The sequence below is a fragment of the Crocodylus siamensis genome, chromosome 2 (assembly GCF_052110815.1).
Source record: "Crocodylus siamensis isolate JL-2025a chromosome 2, ASM5211081v1, whole genome shotgun sequence".
Classification (NCBI taxonomy): Eukaryota; Metazoa; Chordata; order Crocodylia; family Crocodylidae; genus Crocodylus; species Crocodylus siamensis.
The window spans coordinates 150207932-150232226 of NC_143396.1; the positions used below are offsets into that span (position 1 = coordinate 150207932).

Here is a 24295-nt window from a genome sequence, read left to right on the forward strand (position 1 = left end):
TGACTTTTGCTGCTCTGATCTGGACTCCTTCCCAGCTGTTCACATCCTTCTCGAAGTGTGGGGCCAAAAACTGGACAAGTAATTCCAGATGAGGCCTCACCAGTGCTGAGCAGAGTAGAACAATAGCTTCCCTTGATTGCACGTGATGCTTCTGTAAATACAACCCAGTATACTCTAGGCTTTTTTTAAACAAGAGAACACTATCCTCTCCTATTCAGTTTATTGTCTATTGCAACGCCCAGGTCTTTCTCTGGAGTACTGCAACCTACTCAGTCATTCTCCAGTCTCTATTTAGGCATGCAATTATTCCATCTGCAAGTGCAGGATTTTGCACTTGTCCCTGTTGAATCTTATCTGACTGATTGCAGCCCATTTCTCCAGCCTATTCAGGTCATTCTGGATTCTAGTCCTGCCCTCTGGAGTATCTGCAACGCCATCCAACTTGATGTCATCAGCAACCTGCCAACTTGAAATCATCTAAATTCTCTAAGTAATCTCTAGCCTGTTCTTCTGCTCCTCTAGGCTGTTTGCCTCCTTCACAATCTTTCCTGCTGCACTCAGCATCTGGGAACTGTCCCTTTTTGTGAAAACGAAAAAAAAAAGGCAATTAAAATTTCAGCTTTCTCTGCATCATCTGCAAGGAAGTGGGTTTTCCATTTACCACAGAAAAACAGAGGGGGGACTGTGGATTTTCCCTTTGAAATGAGAAAAATGCAGATATCCCATTTTAACAGTGAAACACACATATTTTCCACTTTTGCCAAGAGCTCTCTGCAGGCTGGCAGAGTTTCAGCCTGCCAGGGGCTGAGGGGAGCAGGAGAAGGGCTGTCAGGAATGGGGTGCCACATGCATGCGCACAGGCTCACATGCATGGCTGCCAGACAGCTTAGAGAGCAGCTTCTGCAGGTAAGTCTGAAGAGGAGTGGGATTGAGACCCCCACAGAGAGGGAGCTGGGCAGGGCTAGGGCTGGGCCTGCTGCCCTGCCCAGGTGGTGCATGCGGCTTGGGGGCTGGGACTGGAATGCAAGGCCACAGGGCCCAGCGGGGAGCAGAATGGGACTGGGGGTGGCTCCTCATTGTTGTGCACGCTCCCAGGGGTGCATGGAGGGCATATGTGTTCCCCCCCCCCCCAGATCTGTGCATGGGGCTGTGGGGGAGGGCTGTCTGCTTCAGGCCCAGGCTCCCTGCCCTGATCCCCTTCTCCCAGAGCTTCCATGGCCCAGTGGGCAGGACCTGGCCTGGCAGGTCATAGGGGGTGGGGAAGCTCCTTGCCACTGTGAGCCCTGCATCACCCTGGTGAGGTACCCCCTGTCTAACCAGCAGCAGAAGGGCTGGTGGTGCAGGGTTCAGTTTGGAACCAGATTTGAGTTTTGATACAAACCAATCTGGCCAGTCCTAATAATTGGAGGTGTGCATGGCTGCACTTAGAAAATGTTCCAGAATGTAAGAAATAAGCAGCAGTGCAATTAAACTAAGGGGGTAAAAATTCAGCAGTAATGGTGGATGATCCTGCTCTGAGTAGAGGGTTGAACTTCCAACCCTGATTTTCTATGATTCTGTGACATCCATGGTGTGGCCTCCTATAGCAATAGTGCTGACTTGGTATGGTGTAACAGACAGGACTGTGCGCCAGGTTTACACGGAAAAAATAACACCTCAGAAACTATTGCCTATTCTAGGCAAGACATTTTAGAAGAGACCCTATTCTAATAATAGAATCTCATTATATAGACTCTGAAAAATGTTTGAATAAATATCCAAGTGCACAATTCACTGATGTGTTATTTCTTTGAATTCAGTCATCACAGCCAGCTTTAGAGGTGGGTGACATGGATGACCACCCAGGGTTCCGTGGTCAGAGGGCACGAAACACATGCACATATATATTACACATACACATACACACGCATATGGGCAGCCCATGCTCTCCCCATGCCCTGTACTCTTCCTCTGTCCTGCCCTGCCCTACCTAGTCCTCAGACAGGAGGAGGCAGTGCCCAGCACTACCCTCCCCCACCACTTCTCAGGGGACCCAGGCTGGGTATATGTGGTTGGGAGCATCTGATCCAATCTGCCTGCCTTGCTCCCACACAGCAGTGGTGCCTGCCTGCTCACCTACCCGGTACACCATGCAGCTCCACCTCCTTGCTGAACTGCACCCTGAACCCATGCCTACCTCTGCCTGCAGAAGCATCGCTGACTTGGATGTGGGTGTCAAAATACAAGTTCCCCCAGGGTGCCATTTCCCCTAAGACCAGGTCTTTGGCAGCTATTTCACAAGCATAAAGCTGAAATGACATAGTGATAAACTAGCCCCAAATTTTCAGGGAAATAATCTTGTGAAGTCCACCTTTTGAACAAGTTGTGTCAATATCTTTATATCTGGTACATAAACCCTTGTAATGAACGTGGCTGTAATGAGCTACTCTTCAGATTTCAATTCTTATTTTTTTCTCATCAGGGAGGAGTGAATGGTTTGACTGGAGAACTGGAATTTGCAGAAAATGGAGGGAATCCCAACGTTCATTTTGAAATTTTGGGGACCAATTATGGAGAAGATCTTGGCCGAGGCATCCGCAAGGTAAGACCAAGTATATTAAATCGCAGATTCATTTTTATATAATATAGATTTTTTTGTGTTCTGTCCAAACAGCCAAGAATTTGATTGCAAATCATAAAACAAGCTGTTTTGCTTCAGTAAAAGTAAAGAAGTAGAAGAAAGGTCCTAAACTTCCAGCTACCCTTCTGACCTTATGTGTAAAAGAGGCCTTGAAGTAGCTAATATTTAATAGAGAAGTCCAATTTAATAATACAGAACATGCTAACCTGCTGATAGACCTTCCCAAAAGACCAGTGAAGCCTGTTACTTCGTAACAGCTACAACTGCATTTCCAAAGCAGTAAATTTTACATTGAAATGCATGCAGAGTAGCCAGTTTTACACTGGCAAAATGTTTAAGGTCTGAAAGAGATGCTCCAACTGTTAGATTAATAGAATTCCTAGGTACAGGGAGAAAAGAAAAAAACCTACTGAAAAATGAAATATTACAGAATTTCAGCATCTCAGTTTTTCAAATGATAAGTACAAGCTGTTTTAGTAGAAATGGGCTTTCATGCTAGAGATTTCATGTGAGGTACTATGAGTGCAAGACAGGAAGAATATTTCATGAAATACCATGACTCAGATTTTATTTCAGAATTGCTTCAGTCCCCAAGAAAAATAACTTATTTCAACGCTCAGATTTTGCCATATTTTCTGTTGAGAAAATTCTAAGGTGACTGAAGATGGTACAAAAGATGGAGGTAAATTTCTGGTTGAAATAATATCAGTGTTCATTTTTAGGCAACTGTTTCTTCCGAGTGATCTGGAGCAATTTAAATAGTAAGAACTATACTTCTCAGCTAAAATCAAAACAGAAAACAGGTTTCAGAACTACTTGTGTTGAGTTACTTCATTGCTTTTCATATGTGAAGTAGCTAACTTAAAGCAAAAAAGAGAAAGATGGTATTTTAATTTTAGTGTACATAATTCTGGTTACCTATGATGATGTCTGCACACTAAAGTATATTGTATACCAATGTACATACCTGAAAAGTACAGTTTGTGTGCCTAAGACAGAGATTTAGATAGAGGTAGGCAACAAAATATTTCCACCGTCTTGAAATACAACTGCGCGTTTATTTCTTTGCTGCATATTTCAACAGGTGGATTGGTATTTCAGTAATGTGGTGGCATTGTATATTGCTGGTAACCTAATATACGGTATGTCTTTTTATGTAACTTTGAACAGTGATCATGTAAGGTGGCATAAACCTAAACAATCTTTGTTGACCTCTGGAGGCATTCTGGACAAAGGTTTTGGGGGCCCAAATGTTGATCCCTTCTTCTTCTCCCAACAATAAATTGAATCTGTTTCAATGTACTTTTGTAGCTTTTGTTCTGTGTGCTTAAAGAGCTATTTAATTTTTAGAACACCAAATTTGTCTTCCCTCAGAACATCTATTTATCTTCATTTCATTTAATTGACCAGCTTTGACTGTTTTTTGACTGTGGGCATAACTACTTAAATGCTTCAATACCATGTTTAATTCTGGTCCCCTTGTCTCAAAGTAAGTAAATAAAACAGAAATAGAAAGGGCCCAGAGAAAGGTAGTAGAAATGAATGGAGGCATGAAAAGTCTTCTACTTGCAGACAGATTGAAAAGCTTGGTGTTTTTTTAAACTTAGAGAAAAGACTAATAAGAATCGATGTGATAGAGGTATTCAAAATAATGAATAGTGCAGAAATGCTCTTCAGGCACTCCCATTTACTCTTTTCCATGGTCAAAGGACAAGAAAACATTCACTGACATTGAGAGAAAATAAATTTAAAGCTGGCCAAAGAAGTAGTCTTTTTACACAAGGCATAATTAACTTGTGGAACTCATTGTCCAAAGATCCCATTTAGGACAAGCGTAGAGGATTAAAGAGAGAGTGAAATACTTGAAAACGTGGATGCTCTTGTTTCTGCTACTTTTAATGGAATAAATATTTTAAAATAATATAAATACCTCATCCTTTGGGGTATAAGCCCAATTGACATTTCCTTGAACTTTTGTAGGAAATACTGCCCCTGAAGCATTGGGCACTAAAACAATCTTTTCATATGCTTTTATTCCCCAAAGCGTTCATTAGATAGTTGGGACTGGTGAGTACTGTGGTCCACCATAATTATCCTCATTCGGTCTAAACCCCTTACAGACAGCAGATGGGTTATGCATAACAGGCTGCCAAGGGCTCCACTTGGAGTAATGGGCAGGCCATTGCCAGATACTGGACCAATCAGTGGCAAAAGTCATAAGGCATGACTATTCCAAATAAGATGAACAACTGTTGATTTTACTCATTACACTTTAGTTGGAACATGTGCAGCAATGGATATTTTTTAATAGAAAATTCTGGAGCATTTATGACATTTGTCTGTTGCCATTTGACATTTAGGCATGTATTCTTTAACATTTACTTTTTAGAGTGGGGTACTTTTACCTATAACTTTTAAATACAAGTTGCTATTCCTCTAGAAAAACAGCCAACAAACAAATGGACAAATGGAAGGTGACTGCTCAGAGGAGTAACACTTTTTTTTGCACTTCAGAAAAAAAGTACTACAGAAGGAAAACTTGTTTGCTATTTATTTTAGCATTTCTCTCAGAAGGCAAACCTAGTTTCAGATAGGTCTTAACTCATTCCTTTTGGTGTATAAGATGTTCCTTCTTTCCAACTCCTTTTCAGAATTATTTACTGCCTTGCAGCTAACAATAATGCCTTCTCTTCCACTCACATCTTTGTTATCACTTCCCTTTCCCTCCATGTTTTCTCCTTGTACTTCTCCTGTTCCCTTTTTCCTTTTTTCTTCACTGGTTCTGTCATTGCATTTTCCCCTACTTGATTTTTCACCGCACTGCTTGGTGCTCAGTCCTAGTAGTTCTCTAAAGGAGGAAAGTCCTAATAAGGGAACATGTCTCCATGGCATTCAGGGTTGAGCCAGGGATAAACGTTTCAGTGATCTATTGCTAGCCCACAAAAACTCTTGTGAACCACTCTGCATCTAGATAATCAAACTTTCAGTTGAAAGCTTAATAAAGATGCATGTGTCCTGTGCACAATCCATAGACCACTTACTATGGCCTCATGGACTATAGTTTGAGAACCACTGTATGGGGCTAGACCAGTAGGAAACACAGGTTAGTGCCTTAGCTTGAACTAAGCAAATTTCTCTCAAAGGAATCGGAACAAAATGACACTAAATGTGAAAGATTGTGTTAAGGCCTAAACCTTAACTGTATGCATATGTAGAGGTATTGTTTACATTTGTTGTTACTGCTGTGCACTATAAAAAGCCTTAAGGATCAATGACTAAGGACTTTGTTACACACTAATTTTAGGCAGCTCAGGAAGCTCTTAACCCTTGGACTGTCCATATATTAAGGTGTGTAAACTAGTTTTAAGCACCCGTTAGGCATCTCAAAGTTATGCCACTCCAGGGCAGATTTCTCTTTAATCCATGTCACCTCGCTTTTGTCCCATAAATGTGTGGCCACTCCCCAGAGATAAGGTTGCCCAAGCTTCAGTCCTCAATCTTCTAAAGGTGCACTGTTCCCTCCCCCATCTTCCTGTTCTGTGTGGACAATGCACAGCTGTAGTTCTAGTCAGCCAGCCCTCTAGTGCCAAGTAATAGCTGTACAGGTCAGAGAAAGTCAGAGAAGGCTTTCAGCTTGGATGTGTATTACTCTAAACTTGAACTAACATGAACACTAACACCAACGAATATTTGAGAAGCTTAAAATACAATGTGAAAAGCTTAAAAGCCCTAAATTGCTCACTAATTAGAATGCCTCATTGATGCTAAGATAGAGCACCGGCAGGACCTGGTCCTAAATTCCCAAACTTGAGGCTCAGGGAGCAAGCACCAATGTAGCCCTCCACCAGGGTCACAGCTGATTAATGAAGCTGGAGGAATGGGGTGGGGGGCGAGGGGGGGAGGCAGATGGGGCTACACTTTAGGAAGAGATTCCACTGCTGGCCCCTGATTGGCCAGGGCTCCCAGATTAGTTCTTCCCATCTCTATAATGCTTGCAGAGGCAACAGTTAGCTAAGGTTCTTGTTGCTTCCAGACTTCTCTGCTGCTTCCTGTGTCCTTGACCCATGGCTTGATGTGCTGTTGCCACCCTGGTCTGGACTCTGACAACCACCTCTATCTTGCAACTTGTTCTGTCTCAGACTTTAGGTATTGACGCAGCTTGCATCTTGAGTTGGGCCACTGCCTGTTGACTCAGTTTTGTCTCAGACCCCAACCTCCTAGCGTTGACCTGGCTATTGTTCTGGCCATCCATCCTTGCCTTGTGCTGATCTGTAAACAGTCTGCCCACACCTTGGTTCATGACAACCACTAACTAAAGTTATTTAATTTACTCTTATTGCAGAGCAGTTTCTAGAGTTAGTGTTGCTTGATCAGCAGTGATGCTATTTCTGAAGGAATGGAGTAGGGTAAAAATAGGCAATCGAAAGGGAAAGCAGGTAAAAGGAGAGTTAGAAAAGAAAATGCTTGTGCTATGGCATTCCCCAGGGGTGAGAACAAGGAAAGGTAAAAACAGTGCTAATTAGAAGAGATGCATGTGTTGAAGAGTGCCATTACCTGACTCTCATTGTGTGGCCATGTGGTCTATCAATTAAGTTACTGGGCAGCCTTGAGATCATGAAAATAACACATTACTGCTCTAGGAAAAGCAAATAGCAGTTGTTAGGAATGTGCTTACCTTCTCTGGTGAGTGGGATGACATTGTTCATTTTCTGATAATGATCTGACTACTGTAGTGCATACATCAGTCACTTGTACATTGGGTGATGGCAGCTAACTCTTTCTGGAATTCACTTAGCTGCCTCAACTGACCTGAACCTCTGAGAATGAAACCACGTTTAGTTAAGTGTCCAAATATGGAGCTAAGAGACTAATTTTAGGCACCCAGATTTGGAAATTGTAATTACCTATTATTTTAGTTTTAGAGCATTCCCCTTGAGTTTTAAAAGAATTTTAAAATCTAAATGAAGTTTTTCAAGTTTCAGAAGGGGATGTATTTGTTTCTTTTCAAGGCAAATATACAGAAGCCTAGACAGCCAGAAGGTGAATTTTAAAAGATACTTCAAGCCCTTTTAGTTTGTCCCAGGGGTTATCAAGGCTGTTTGAGATAATAGCTTTGTATTGAATAATTTTGAACTGCTTTGACCTTTTTGCAGTTAAGAAGGAAATGACAGCTATAATGCATTTTTCTGGGGTCTGAGAAGTATCCTGAGTTCACCATTTGTCATGATTCGTGAGCATGGAGGGCCTTTGGTAGTAATTATGCTCGGCCTGATTTGATTTTTATCAATTAATGTTGCTAAATGTCAATTTCACCTCACACTCACAGACCAACAAAAATATTTCCATCATTAACAATCAAAAGCAGACATTAAAAAACTTATGTCTAATGAAGTGTGTGATGACAGGGGGAGAAGTCCTACAGAACTATGCTGAATGTAGTTTGGACTGCAATTCCTAGAAACCTCAGGGGATTGGGAGCAAATGAGAAGGAAATGACAAGGATGAAGGAACTATGGATGGGCAGAGCTAGGACTAATAGTAGCGCTGATGCTTAGCTGGCTGCAGCAGTTATGTTTTGTCATTAGTAAATGATCTGCCCCCCGCCCCTCTAATTTAGCTCAATCCTGAAAATTTAAATGGATAAAAATTGTGATGAGTGCTTATACATAAATGTTGATATTACCCATTGAAATTATTTAAAAAATAAACATTGGATTCTGCCAAGCCTAGTGTAGTAATGCTTGACAAATTAGTAATTCTTCACTCACTTTGTCAGAGCCAATGACACTACCTTGTTTGCTGAACTAACTAATATGTGGAGCTGGCCCACACACATTTTTTTTTATTTCATGTTTTCATTTAAAAAGTGAAGTGGTTTTTTCAGAACATCGTGTACATCAGGATGTCGCACTGCATTTATGTCTCTTCTTCAGAAGATGATTGTTTTATAAACAGGATTATTGTATTAGCTGGAAAGATATTGCCATATCATCTTCTTTATGATTTTTTTCCGTATGTTGAAAGAAGCATCATCCAAATAATGTATTGTCGAAAGAGAGGTTGAATTATTCTCTGGTTAAATTGCTCTACAATCTAATCCAGCTAAAAGAATAATCTAGTTCTAATTCCTTATATCTTGTTTGTCTTGTCTTCACCAGTTAGAAAGGTAGATTTTGACAGCTCAGTTAACATATGTGAATTAATAGGTTAAAATCTTATTGTTACAACACTTCAAGTTGTAATGTGTTTGAAAATTCAAGTAAACCCTTGATTTTCTCGGCTGTAAATAACGTTTTTCTCTGGTGACTACAGTCATGGTATAGTGGTATGTCATATGATTTTTGTTGCTGCTGTTAAATTATTTTTTGGCAGCAGAGGGCGTGTGTGTGCATGTGTGTTCTTTTTGAGATTTACCTACTTTTTATCTATGAATTGACAGTATTATATCAGGCCCCCTCTACACATGCAGTTAAAGGCGCAATTGGATCTAATAAATGAACCATACTATTGTGCCCCCTACCACACCACACATGCATGGCTAGAGGTGCAGTCATGGGATTGTGAATCAGATTCAGTGAATTAGAGCCATATCCTGGTCTCCCCCTGCATCAGTAAGAAGCAGGCTCCCACAGCTGGAAGTTCCCTTTGCTGGGGGAGCTGCCAGACTCAGGGGGGATGCACAGCTGGACCAAGAGTCTCGCACCTGACAGGGCTCTCGGTACCAGATACACACATGGTCCTGGGGGTTTCATGCACCCCAAGCCTTGTGGATCACAGCTGCTGCAGTTCCCTAGGGCCCAGCAGTTTTATGCTGGGTATAGTGCACCCTTGAGGCTAGAAGCCTGTCAACTGACAGGGCTCCCAGGCCCAAGAAAGATCCTGTTACACATGCTGTCACAGGCCAGCTGGGCACTGTGAGTATATCAATTTAGTTGCAGGCTAACTAAGTACTGCAACTTATATTAGCCACAGGGCTTTTTTGGTTCAGGATTGAGGAGGTGATGTTGGGAGGAAAGCAATGACAAGTTTCACTTATAAAAAAGAATGAATTTTACTTATAACAACAAAAGATATAGTTTACACATATGACAGTTAGTAAAAAGGTTAAGTTAATAAACAGATAACATAACACTACAAGTTAAAATTGGCAGTGATAATAAAAACAGACAGAGAAATCAACCAAGAGTTCCCACTTGGTTAGTAACTTATCAATAGTCCCTCAGTCTCAGGTACACATCAAATTGATTCACTGAAATCAGGCATCCCCGATCCACGCTATCAGAGGGAGAACCAGGGGAAGGTCCCTCAGTCAGGATCTGGTCTTCGCTCACACAGGGAGTAAGAGATCCGTGGGGGCATGGGATAGCAATGACCATTCTGTTCCATCCTTCCTGTGGGTTACTTTAACGTGAGTGTTCTTTTATATTTTGTCTATGCTAATTTGTTGACTTTCTAGCCACTCATAATCTTATTCTATAGCTGTTATTCTATGGGGTTAAAAGGTGTTAGAAATCATTATAATAAGTTACTGCTTAAGCTTGGGTTTACCCAATAAGCAAATCACACTACATCACTTTGGGGTCTGAGATTAACATGTTCCCACCCAAGTTCAACCCACTATGTTAATTATACTTTATGGTTAGATTCATTAATTTTCCTGACTTTAAGCAAAAATTATTAAATCAGCTAGATTTGCAGTTTTATTCTTTAGTTCTGCTTTTTAAAACTCATGCTGTCTCAAGGTTAGTGTAAACAGCTATATATAATTCTTATAGGTTATACTCCAGACAGACAAGAAACAGTTTCATAAGCTCTATCTCAGATATCTTCAAAAAGCATTTTCTTTTTGCTATAAATTGCTTGTTAACCCTTCTGGTTCTGGCCATCACAATCCACACATTGCTTTTTGAAGTATCTGCTTTATAAATATGACTTTTGCCAGGTGGCATATGTAGCATCAGTATGAGCAACAACATTTATTTTGGCATATGGGAGGAAACTGAGCAACCACCTTGTCCCACACTAACATTGACAGGTTCCCCCTTGCCAGTCCACAATCTACCGATGACGACGGAGATGCCAGTTTTGCACTTCTTCAATTGCAGCTGGGCGTTCCCAGTATTTCAGTGTGCCTGAGGCTTTGGCAGTGGGTGCAATCTGGGGTGCGCGAGCATGAGAATGCCTCACATTAATCAAACAATAGCAAACGACTAGCAGTCCCATCATGATGGCATTCCACCCCTTCATTGCTGGATGAGGGTGACAGCATTGCTCTGTAGCAGGATGATGATTCCAGAGCGCCCCAAGGTTGCTATGGCTGTGCCCATGGATGGACCAAATCTGCAGGAACAAGGAAAAATGAGTCTGGCTCCTGTAAGATGGATCTGACTTTGACACCCACCATGAGTTTTATGTCTCCCATGCCATTAGCACCCCTTCTTATTTGTCCCCCCGCAGATGCCTAACTACTACTTGGTCTCCTGCCTGGAGTTTCCCCCAGCCACCCCTTGGCCATTCTACTGCCGGCTTATGGGGCCCGCTTTGATCAAAGGCTTGTTGCATGGGGCTTCCTCCAGTGTGGAGCCAATTGTTGGCCCAGCTGACTGAGCAATCCAGGTGTAGGTCCCAGTCTTTGAGAGCCAAACCAATGACCATTCGCAGGTTGCACTTTAAGATACTATTGCCTCATTCTACCAGTCCATTAGATTGTGGGTGATAGGGATGTGATAGGTCCACAGCACATGATGTTTTGCAGCCCACTCATAGACAAGATGGTTGTAAAAATGTGAACCGTTGTCACTTCGCTGCTCTACAGGAGGTGGGTAGAAGGTTAGCAGGTTTTCCAATAATGCACAGGTGTCCTGTGCAGTGGCCTTGGCAGAGACCCGGGAAAACATCATTCCAGTGAATGCTTCCACTGCTACAAACACATACTGTCGCTTTCTGGGGGTGCAGGGAAGAAACTTGCCATATTACGTTCCCATCGCGCAACAACAAAAGGGGTAGTCGAGGCAGGGGTTAGTTGGGCCTTGACTTCCTGGCAGGTGATGCAGGAGTTGACTAATTCCAGTGCTTCCCTTTTAGTGAATGCCCCAGGTGGCTGCTAGGTGAGCAGTGCCATTGTGGCCAGGGTGTCCATGCTGCTGATGCATCCATTCTGCAGCTAGCACTCCAGGGGTTTGCTGGAGGAAGGGGTCGGGTGCCTTCTCTGGGGGTGGCTGAGCATCTGCTTCAGCAACAAGGTGCTTCTGTGCTGTCTTTGGCTAGCTCATCTACTTGCCTGTTCCACTTTGCTTCAGGCCCTTCAGCTTTTTTGCTCCCATGTGCTGCACTAACATGTTGTATATGTAAGGGAAGGCCCCCCTCTGCCATTGTCCACAAAGCCTCCCACTCATCACAGCTCCAAATGTCTCTGCCTTGTCTTTTGAAGTTTTCCTTTTTCCACAGGGGTAGCTACTTGGTGCAACTCTCTACTGCCATCCATGAATTGCAGTAGATATAAATGGGTTTTGTATAGCCTGACTCTTGTAACAGTTCATAGTTGGCTATGTTGACTACAGCGGCCAGTTTGGCATACTGTGCATTTCGGCCGTTTCCCCCGTCATAAGCTGCTTACTATCTTGAACCTGTATGGCAGCACTCCTCCAGGTGTGACTTTTGGCTGAGCTGTTGGTAAACTAGACTTCTGTGTCTTCTGATGTTTCCATGTCGGGTGAGAAGGGAGGTGCTTCCTTGATGGGAGGTGGCTCATCAGAGCTGGCTGTGTCTGGGTATATATTAACTGTGCTTTCTGTGACCTTTTCCACTAGTGCTGAATATCTCTTTGGGGTTACCCACTGAACCTGACTTAAAATATAATAGATCTATTTCTGCACTGTTGTTTCTTGGGACCTCCCTCCGGGCGGGAGGTATCAGTCAGACAATGCCATTCCTAGGATAGGTACCAGAGTGGTTATGACAGTGGGGATCTCCCTTCTCAGGGCCTCTGTGGCTTCTAAAACTATGGCTGCATTTGTTCTAGCAGGGTGTATTGGGCTTCAGCCCCCTCCCAGCCTCAACTCTAAAAGCCAGGGGCTTTCCCTCTGCCTTAGGTGTACCTCTGTGCCATAAGCTCTAATGGGGCCCCCCGTTGGACACATTTACATGGAGTCAGAACTCCTCTTCTGGGCGTCGTGCTGCTAGGGAGGTGTGGGTGGTTACTGCCTCCTTGAGGGCCTGCATGGCATGTTGGTGTTCGGGGTCTCATTCCCACTGTGCTTTTTTCTTGTACAAATTATACAAAGGCCAGGCCAACACACTAAATTAGGTGACATGCAGGCACCAGAAGTTAAGCACTCCCATCTGGGCTTGCAGTTCTTTAATATTGTTGAGGCAGGGGTATCTACCAAGCTCTGCAGCTCTTTAGCTGGTATGGTGGGTCTGCCTTGTTGCCACTGGATTCCCAGGAATTCACACTGGGGTCCAACTTCTTGGATCTTTTTGCTGGACAGTGTGAATCCAAATGCCTGCACCTTCTCCTTTAGGAACTCAAAAGCACAAATGATTAATTTCTGGTCCTGGCCTCCCACCATGACATCATCAACACTCTGCCAGGCACGCACCTTCAGGTGGCTCAGTTGGACTTCATGGACCACCGCAGCTAGCACTCTGTGGGCCAAGGTGGGGCTGTGCACCCAAACCTGTGGTAGGACTGTATAGGTGTACTGCTGTCCCAGCCATGTGAAGGCAAACAAAGGCCAGTGATCTTCATGGATGGGAATAGCAAAGAACAAGTCTTTAATGTCCACAGATCCCATCCACTGTGGTCCATAACACCTAATGTTTTCTGTTAATGCAGGGGATGGGACCATGGCTGTCATATGGTTGGTATTGGCATTCAAAGCTTAAAGTCAATAGTCAATCACTAATCCCCATTTGGTATATGTACCAGCCACACTGGGTTGTTGTATGGAGAATGAGTCCGAAAAACGGTTTCATCCTCCAGTGCTGATTGATGCTGTCCTAGATGAGTTGTGTTGCTTGGAGGGGGGGCGGTATTGAGGTTGGTGTACCCCCTTCACGACCGTCAGGGCAAGTGAGGTCATGGAACATTGGGCTACTGCTGTCATCATGTCTTTCTGCTCAATTTCCCGGGCTGTGATACAGCCAAACTGCCAGGTTTCCTGCTTAATAATAAACCGCTGCCCTTGCAGCACATTTAGTCCCAATAGATTCGGCCCTCCCTGGAGCATTATAGCAGCTGTTGTTATTATGGAGCTGTTAGGCAAGGTGAAAGTGGGCCAGACCAAACGTCCTGGTCGTCTGGTACCTCCAACTCCTACCACCTGGTAGGGGGTTCTTTGTGCCCCTTTCTGGTCTGCACAATCCAAAACACATACCTGAGCACCATTGTCTAGTAGCATGTCAATTGACTTTTTTCTTCCATTTAAACAAATCTTTATAGGCACTTTGATTAAGGGGCTAATATTATTCTGTGTTATTGGTCCCCAATTCTCTACTGTCCCCATGATGGCCCCTTCCACAGGAGGCTGGGTCAGCCAGGAGTCCTACTGCAGGGGGTTAGGGACTGCCGAGGGTTCTGTCTTCCCCTTTCCACCCTCACAGTGTTTGATCCATAACACTTGCAGGACTGTGGTAGACAGTCCATCAATTTGCTCTTTACTAAACCCTGCTGCCAGTAACTCTCTCCACATTTGCGCCCACGGAGCTTTAGGTTTTTCATTTCCCACTTTCCCGGACTTGTGGGGCCCTGCTGAGTCATCTATCTCAGAGGCCACTGCCATGGCCTTGGCAGTTTTTATTGGTTTGGGAAGCCCTGGCTTCTGCAAGGGGGGCAGAAGTTGTTCCAACCTCTGGATCACGTTTCTTACCAGGTGAGTCACTAACTCTTGTTGTAATGCCAGCAGACCTGAAGTGCATTCCGTCAGTGCTGTCCAGCAGAACTTCCTCCACGTGGCTTCTATCTCTAATTCTTCATGTAGAGTATGCCTCCAGTTTCCTGCTTGAATGATTTCTGTCAAAGCTAGCTAATAAAGACAACGGATATCTTCTTCTAAGTTAGTCCATGCCTGTGGGGGAGGTGTTAAACTCTTCTTCCATGTTACCCATGCTATCAGAGGGTGAACCAGGGGAAGGTCCTTCAGTCAGGATCTTGTCCTTGCTCACAGAGGAAGGGCAGAACAGAAGGGTCATTGCTGTCCCATGCCCCGGATCTCTTACTCTGGTCCTCACTCACACAGGAAGTAAGAGATCCGGGGGCATGGGACAGCAATGTCCCCCTGTTCTTCCTGTGATGGCATGGATTAGGGACACCTGACTTCACTGAATCAACTTGACGTGTACCTGAGACTGAGGGACTATCGATAAGTTACTAACCAAGTGGGAAGTCGTGGTTGATTTCTGTGTTTTTATTATCACTGCCAATTTTAACTTGTAGTGTTATGTTAACTGTTTATTAATTTAACCTTTTTTCTAACTGTCATATGTGTAAACTATATTTTTTGTTGTTATAAGTAAAATTCATTTTTTTTTATAAGTGAAACTTGTCATTGCTTTCCTCCCAACATCACCTCCTCGATCCCAAACCAAAAAAGCCCAGTGGCTAATGTAAGTTGCAGTACTTAGTTAGCCTGCAACTAAATTGATATACTCACAGTGCTCAGCTGGCCTGTGACAACATGCAAATTAAAGCTTGATAGAAACCTGTTATACAGTTAGTACACATTTTCAAGGTATTTATGGATGGTTGGACCTCTTTATTGTGTGATAGCTACTTTGCATATGTAGAGGGTCTTAAGGTAATTGCACAATTAACTAATTAATTGCACAATATCTGTAACGTGTAGAAGGGGGCCTCAGAAAGATTTCTTTATGTTTACATTAAGAATTCAACTTAGGCTTGTTGTTCATGACAGTCTCTTTGTATAATGTATTATTTAATAATTACAAATTATTTATTTTTTTCTATTTTAATGTCTAGCCTCTAGCATTGTTGGAACAGATAATCCAGTAAACTACTAATGTATCATCCTCTCTAAGGCACCTGTCCATCAAAGCACTTAAATACTTCTTTAACTGTAAGAGCATGAATAGCCTTACAGAAGTGAATTAGACTACTCAAATGCTTAAAGTTGGCCAGGTGCTTACATACTTGGATGATGTGGGTATAATGCCCCAGTTAGAACTCCAAAATTTCAGTTTCTTCAGTTTGTCCATTTTGTTGTCGTATTGCTGTTCCTTTTAAAATATGTGTTTCTGTTTGCCTATGTCTTGTTTTGATAATAGAAACCTGAGAATGATCATCTCAATAAAAATTAAGTCCTTGAACTTTGTTTAGTGGCTTTCAACATAAGCTCTGTTTTCTGTTGCAGTATCTAGATAACTCCTGACCTAATAAATTCATAAGCAGCTGGACCCTTCTTTAATATAATTATGGACAAAAGCTACACAATTCTTCAAAATAATTCTCACCCCCTTCTCTTTCCCATGCTCCCTACCACCCCCCACACACAGTTTTTTAGGATAGTTGTCTTTTCCTAAAAATATAATTAGCCAAAATATATTTGAAATGACTACAGGATTTCAATAGTAGTCAAAGAACTTAGCAGCAAGAAAAGTTCAAGTAGCACAATAAATGAATCCTTAATTATAATCTATATATATAATATCTTAATTCTGGGGTTCCATGTCTAGCAAATCCCCGCCAGTTGATGAGTCCTTTGGATTGTGAAACATAAAATATTATAGCTGCAATCAACGTAGTTCTTTAGGGAACAAATGCAAGAATTTAGACTGTATGTGAAAATTATTGATTTTATTATGATTGCCTGGGTTTTTCTCTTCTGTCGTAATAATGTTTAATAACTGTGAGGCAAACAAAGCCATGGATACTGCTACCAAGTTTTGCTGACACTTCAGCTTCAAATGCATACCATACGGAATATGAATTTTGTATTGGAGACTTTAGGAGGCTGCTCATGGTAAAGGAAGGTACTGAGTATCCATAGTTTCTTCTGGTTTGTTGTTACTCCCATTTTTTTTATGTCAAATTTAGCAGCGAGGAATGGAGGAATCCCTTGTTCATTTTCCTTGCTAGAGACAGGAGCTTAAACTTTCATAGCTATACCATGTAGGAAAATGTGGAATAAAATGTAGAACCTCTCCTTGGGGTGGTAACTGAACTTTCCTTGAAACTGTCCAAGTGGCTGGTATATGACTTCATCAGTTGTGCCAGGAAGGGAGTATGTTGGATTCCATATGGTTACAAGGGGCAAGTCAACACCCGTTATTTGGATGTAACAGATGCAAAATGAATGATACTATGCAGAGCTAATTAAGGAGGCCTGGTGCTTGAATACATGAGCATCATGCTCCTTTTCCAAACAGCCAACATTAACATCTGTGGGGCAGCTCTTGTAATCCAGCAGAGTCTACATCATCATAAGGATCTACCCTTTCATGTTGTACTCAAATGGGTGTGGGGTGTAAAATAGGTGGTGTATGAGTCCCATCAGTAGCCACATAACAGTTTATAAATCCCTTTGCCTGGAAGACCTGGATTATGTAGTTGACATTGCCTAGACTCACAACTTTGTGCAGGATGACTTTTTAACATTTTAATCATGAGATCACCCTATTTTGATTCCCATGGCTAAAATATTTCCCTACTGAGCAGTAGTAGTCTATGATGGCCAGCTTCCACAGTGCAGTCACCATCCATTTCACCACAGGCAGATTGCTGTCCTCCTCATGTCAGATTGCCACAGAGTGAGTGTGGCACAGATCACAATGAGGAAGACTCTGAACACATTAGAGCCATTCGGAATCCAAGGTGGGGACAAGGAAGACAAATGTAGCTGACTGAAAGCATTTGAAAAATGATCGGCACAGATACAAAAGAACCAAAGTGCATAGAAAAAATATGCTGTGGGTAAAAGATGACACCTACACAAATCTCTCACAAGCCTGAGCATCAATAACGCTTTTCACATTCATCCCAAGATGCACTGAATTGCAAACCCCTCTGTGATGCCTTTCCAACACACGCTTTACACTTTGACAGCAGTGGGGACACAGAGTGCTACTAGAAACACAAAGATGTGTCTGCACTCTGGTGGTATAGTACTGGCAGCTGCGGTACACCAACAGACTTCTTTCTTGTTCTTTCTCCCTCTTTGTTGATACATTTATATTCTGCTGTGAAATTGCACGCACTTGGAGAAGCAGCATGGTATGTAAGTGCCCCTATCTGGATCCATCATATTGCTGTTTTCTTTATTTTGCAAGTGTTGTTGCTTCAGTACAGTTTGGGGAATATGAATGATTTTGGTTACAAATGCTATTGACGATATGGTAAAAGGTTAGACTGATGATGAGAAAATAGATATCTATAAATGTGCTTTGAAGTTATTCTTAAGAAAAAATAACTTGATTTTCATTGTTTAGGTAGTTATGCCATAAGAATAGTTCTTAAAGCCTAATGGCTTTCATTTTAATGACCGGGGTAAATTTTTTGAGAATCCTTAAGACTGATTGGCTTCTGAAATTCTTACTATAGGTGCCCAAGGTTTTGCTTCTGTAGCACATACTTATATGAATGAAGAAGCACCCTAATTTTTTACATATGTGAAGTACCTAAGACCTCCAGCTAACCTCAGTGAATAAGGCTGGTTGTTCAATGCCTTTTGAAATCAATACACTATACACAGAAGTATAGTTATTTAAGTCCTGAAAAATTTAGGCTTAACAAGCTAGTAATTCACAGCAGTTTGTATAAAAAATTAAATACAATTGATTGAAATCAAGTCTTCTTAAGAACGCTTCCAGAAGCTCAGCAACAAATTCTTAAGATAAAAAATCACTTGAGAATGTGACAAATTATTACATATTAGAAAAGAAGAAACAAAAACATTTTGGTCAATATCAGATGCATGCTTTTTTTTTTTTTAAAATGTGTCCAAAAGTTTAGATGGACTTTAATCTAAGACCTGTAATGAAAAACAATTTCAGTAAAGAAAAATTAAATCTGACCAGAACACAAGCAATAAGTGATGGTTATTTAAATGACAGACTCTTCTGTGCACATCTCTGCAAAAAAATTCATAAAAATTACTCAGTTAAGAGTGAATCCATCCCAGGAGAGGTATGGTACCTTACTCTGAAAATTAGTAATTAAAATCAATTAATTAAATGTAGTAATTAGTCATTAATTCAGTATATGTCCAGTCAGCGTATAACAAAATAATGGCTAACTAGCCACAAAAATATTCCACCAAAAATGTGGGAATATCTTTATGGATGGTTTGTATGGCACCATAAATTGTATGGCATGCCCTTATCCCAATGTTGAGAATCAGCTGGCTGTCAGCATTGGTATCAAGATCAGGGTTGGCATCAGGACCAGGACAACCCAATCCCAATGCCAAAAACAGGCTTCTGGGCAAGTGGGTGTCAAGGTTCCTGGCAGGGGCCTCTTCCCTTCTTCCCCCTCTCTCCATTCCTGAGAGTCTTACTACCCACACAACCCATAGACTTTATTGCCTTACCGTGCAGACCCCATGCGGGCTGTAAAACAAGGCACTTAAAAATGCCAGTGCCCTATGACCTGACATTTTAAAGTTCAAGACCACGTGCTGTTGCACCAACAGCCCTAAATTCAGGGCTGTGGGCACCCAGCTTTGAACTTTCATAGTACTGGCAGAATCTAGAGTTTGCAACCTGGCTAGCGAGGCTGCTGGCATCAGGCTTTGGAGTTACTGTTGCTCCCATGTTTCACTTGTGCTTGGAAGTAGTAAGGGCATGACTGGAATTTGATTCCTGGCCCCAAAATGATATCTGTTGCCATGCATGTGTGGCATAGCAGGAGATGCAATAGTTGGAACTGGGGTTCAGATCCCATATGGCCATTAAATTAATGTCTGAAAGAAGCCCTAGTATGCAAGTGAACCAGGTGATCTTTGAGAGTCATTCCAACACTGATGCTATGGTAAATGACTACACAGTTTATAGAGGGGCAAGCATTTTTGTTTTTAAGAGTCGGAGGTCCTAAACGGGTAAATCTAAATAGTTTTATAAGTGGGCAAGTGGACATAATTTTTACTAAGCACCTATGAAACCAAAGAAAGCCTTTAAGTTGGTTACTCCAAAGAACCCATACAAGCAATTTTCTTGTAAATTGATACATACCTGGCATCTTAAATCTAAATTAAATCTCACAACATCTTTCTGTTTGTCCAATGCTGAGCATGTATTTCCTCTCCAGGAACATGTGGTTTAAAAAACTTGGCATTTATTTGAGAGAGTGTTAATATTAAATTACATTCGCATTTCAGTATCCTCTAAATCATTACAAGAGAAAAAATCTAATCTTTTGGAAGTGCTTTTTAATTTTTCTCTCACCAATGTATGTTGAAGCCCAGATATTGTCACGTGTACTGGAAATGTGCTACTGCTTTGCTTTGTTTTGTTGTAGTTCCATAGTCGATAGGGTCGGTAGGAACCTGAGCAGATCATCAAGTCTGATCCCCTGTCATGGGCAGGAAAGAATGCTGGGGTCAAACGACCCTGGCAAGGTGTCTATCTAGCCTCCTTTTAAAGACCCTCACATAGGAGCGAGCATCACTTCCCTTGGAAGTTGGTTCCAGATCCTAGCCACCCTAACTGGAAGTAGTGCTTCCTGATGTCCAGCCTGAATCTACTCTCAGTCAACTTATGGCTGTTATTCCTTGTTACTCCCAGTAGTGCTTAGGGGAACAGGGACTCTCCCATTGCCTGCTGGTCTCCCTTGGCCAGTTTATAGATGGCCACCAGATCCCCCCTCAGCCTTCTCTTGTGGGGGCTGAAGAGGTTCAGGTCTTGTAGCCTCTCCTTATAGGGCCTGCCCTGCTGCCCCCTAATTGTGTGTGGCCCTCCTCTGGACCGTCGTGATGCTGTCCACATCCCTCCTGAAGTGCGGCATCCAGAACTGGATCTAGTACTGCGGCCTGACCAGTGTCGCATAGGGAGGGAGGATCATCTCCTTGGACCTGCTCATGATGCATCTGTGGATGTATGACAAGGTGCGATTAGCCTTCCTGATCACATCCTTATATTGGCAGCCCATGTTCATCTTGGAATCAATAATGACTCCAAGATCCTTTTCTGCCTCTGTGCTGACTAGAAGGGAGTTCCCCAGCCTGTAGGTATGGTGCTGGGTCTTCCTCCCCAGGTGCAGTACCCTGTACTTGTCAGTATTGAATCCCATCTTATTCTCATCTGCCCACCCCTGTAACCTGTCCAGATCCAATTGCATCCTGTCCCTCCCTTCTAGCGTGCCCACTTCTCCCCACACCTTAGTGTCATTTTTGTTATTTTTTCTTCTTGTCAAGTTTGAGTGCTTGCAGTAGTTAACAGGATGAATTGTAATGAGCTCTGGAAAGCTGAGGCAGACAGCAGAGACTGAGTTTCTTGGTCATTTTCCTTAGTTGGCTTACCATGTTACCCCCACCCCAGCTCTTACTGGACTATGCATGTGAATGAGCAGGCAGGTGTTGTACGGGTGCTCCAGTTCCCCTGAAACTGTGGACTATGCCATTCTACCCCACCCCATTTCCTGGAGTGGGGGCATGCAGCATAAGCTGAGGAGGGAGGAGAAGTTCCTAGACTCTGTCTTCTGCTGCAGCCAGAGTAATAAGGGCAGTGGCAGCTGGGTGGAAGTCCAAGGGGTCACATGGTAACCCCTTGCAGGCCACATATGTGCATCTCTAAAATGAGAATGTTAACTTCTTAACATTTCAGTGGATCCTCTGAGATCTAATTTAATTTATCTAGGTCTTGAAAAAAAGCCTTGCTTTCTATATAGAAGTTTTCCTGTTATCAAAATGGTACTTCTAAGCTTACCTAATGCTTAAATAAAGAATTTAGCAAAGCCATTCTCCTTTCCTCTTCCTAGTCATTGGAGAGGTGGCTCTTGGCCTTCTGAGTATGATTAGGAAGCAGTATTTCAGCATTGCAGATTAATTATTCCTCTTTTAAGAGCAATAAAATTTGCACTTAACTGGCTTCTTACATTAGTAATCATTTATGCCATTAAATGACCCAGCTGTGCTGTACATAATCCAAATTGCTATTTACATAAGGGTGGCAGGCAATTATTATGTGGAGGTTTGTATAAAGTTATGCACAAATGAAACTATACCTCTCAAAAGGGGCTTGCAACCTGATTCATTCAAAAAGTAGCCATAGGTTACACCAATCCTCAGTGGAAATATTTGCTATATGAAAGGAACCCATGTCTTCTTTAGAACTTTTCCTCACTATAATGGAAAATTTTGTTTCTTTGGTTTTAAGTATAAATGTTTTTGAATGCTGATAAAAGAAAACCCTTTCATTAAAAACATCTTCAGCACCTTTTGAGTAGATTTAAACTGGAGCCTTTTTGTTGCATAAGAGGTGGTGAAGGGTGAAGTTTCATGTTACACTTAGACCATACTAAATCTATGCAATGTTAAGCAATGTGAAAATAAGACCACACTGGCTGCATCTACACAAGACATTTACTGTTCACTAGCATTGAGGGGCATGAACCATGATGCCACACTACTGCACAGTAGTAATGAGCTACTGCACAGTCAGCATCACCAGGAAGCCATGCAGGTATGCTACTGCGCAGTAACACCGGTTACTGCTCAGGCATTTAGTACTTGGGTATACAAGTACTAAATGACTGCACGGTAACAACTGTGCAGTCAGCATCTTGGGTAGATGTGGCTACTGGGTACATCTACATGTAAAATGAATGCGAAGCAATACATTCCGGTGTATACTGCACTGGGATTTATTGCTCCTGGGTACTGTGTTTACATGTATACTTGGAACCACAGCATGTTGAGGCAGGTCAGAGCAGCCCTGGCTGGCAGCTTGCCAACCTGGGGTTTCTCCAGCCTGGCTCAACATGCTGCAGGGGGGCTGGTTGGGGCACAAGGATGCTTCAGAGTGGGGCTAGCTGGCTGGCAGCCCTTTCACTGAAGCACCTTTATGCCCCAGCCAGCCCTGTCAGCATCTACACGTGCATTATTGCTCAGTAAGAGCTTGGCCACAGAATACAATTGTATTTACAAGTACTAACCTATGGCAGAGTTCATTAGTTTCCTGTGGTCTAATAGGGCTGCATGTGTAGATGTGGAGATTTTAATGTGGAGCTAATTAGTCAGCTCTGCCGTAAATGTCTCATGTAGATGCACCCACTGTAAGCTGTTACACATTAATGTTTAATAGTGTTTCTTGCTTATACAGCTTTGACTTGTCACTAGAGGGCTGGTGAGCAGCATCATGGCTAGAAGCCCAGGCACCTGGGCTATGTCCCTGTACAGGATGGGTGGGGGGCAGGGTCACAGGAACCAGTGCATCCTAGAATGCTGAAGGACTGCAAATGGCTCATTTTATCTCTATGAAGCAGACTGCAGTTGCACATTAAGATGTATAAACTAGTTTTAAGCACCTGTCTACTTTTAGTTCTTTTTATTTTATCCTTTAGGGCAGGGGTCCTCAATTGCTGGGCCATGGCCTAGTGCCAGGCTGTGGCAGGTTGGCTGCTGGTCTGCAGCACGGTCAGCTGCTGGACCAGAAGTGGCTGTGGACTGACAAACCACGGCCCCCCAGAGCCGAGCAGAGAGGCCACAGCTCCTTCTGCAGGACCTGCGCCAATGTGGGGTTTGGCCCACCTCTCTGCCCAGAGGATGGGGTTATCCTTACCTGTCTTCCAGGCAGACATTCTGGCTGCAGTCGGCTGTGAATGCTGGGCTGTGGTTTGCCAAGCTGTGAGCACTTCCAGGCCATGGTTTGCCAGGCCACAGCATAAAAATTTTGGGAAACCCTGCTTTAGGGGCTTCAGTGGCTGACTTCCATCATTTTGTGGCCAAGCCCCCAGCTGCCATTCCCACCCATTGCCTCTCCACCTCCCATTTCACTACCTAGTCCTCATCATTAAAATGCCTCCCTCCAGCCTTATGCTTATGCCCACTTACAGCATGGATAGAATCTTGTTTGACTTGCCAGCACTCTAGTAGTACCTCATAAGTGCAGCTTCTAGTCAGACCTCTGCTTACCAGCCTTCTAGTGGCAAAGTACAGCTGTGCAGGTCAGGGACAGTCAGAGATTTTTAGAATAAATATGTAACTACTCTAAACTTGGACTAACACTAACACCAATCAATATTTGAGAAGTTGGAAGTGTAATGTGTAACAAAACCCAAGTCCAAGCTGGGTAGTACAGCACAGAGTTAACCCTCATCTGTACTGATATAACTTTAAGATGCTCAGAAGGCACTTAGCACAAGTTAGCACAAGTAGACATTCACATTTTAAGTGCCCTTAGCATGGTCTAAGCATAATGGGTCACTTCACCCAAAGACAATACACTTTATGATATGGTTTGACTCTAATGACAGATGTCTACATTTTAATGTCCCTAAATGGAGTATCCTTAAAGTCTTCTAAAGTTTTGATGCTTTCTAAGATGGATCTTTTACACTGTTTTCCTGAAATACAGATCATACCTATGCCTACAAGAGTGGCCTTGTTTCAGAATGCCACACTTCAACTTAATTTTAAGCCCATCTGGATACAAAACAAAACAAAAAATCTTTGCCATTGTCATGTAATCTTGTGTATGTCTCACCATTAGAAATTATTTACTTTC

At 42.7% G+C, this 24295-nt stretch overlaps 1 protein-coding gene across 4 annotated transcripts in view; it reads left to right on the forward strand.

Moving 5' to 3' along the window:
- The window catches only part of GRID2 (glutamate ionotropic receptor delta type subunit 2), a 1419908-nt gene that overhangs the window by 987143 nt on the left and 408470 nt on the right, over window positions 1–24295 (forward strand). For all 4 annotated transcript variants that reach the window (XM_090037080.1, XM_090037079.1, XM_090037077.1 and 1 more), the window contains exon 8: window positions 2462–2581. In XM_090037080.1, the coding sequence (XP_089893206.1) occupies window positions 2462–2581 (120 nt within the window). The remainder of the gene's footprint in view (window positions 1–2461; window positions 2582–24295) is intronic.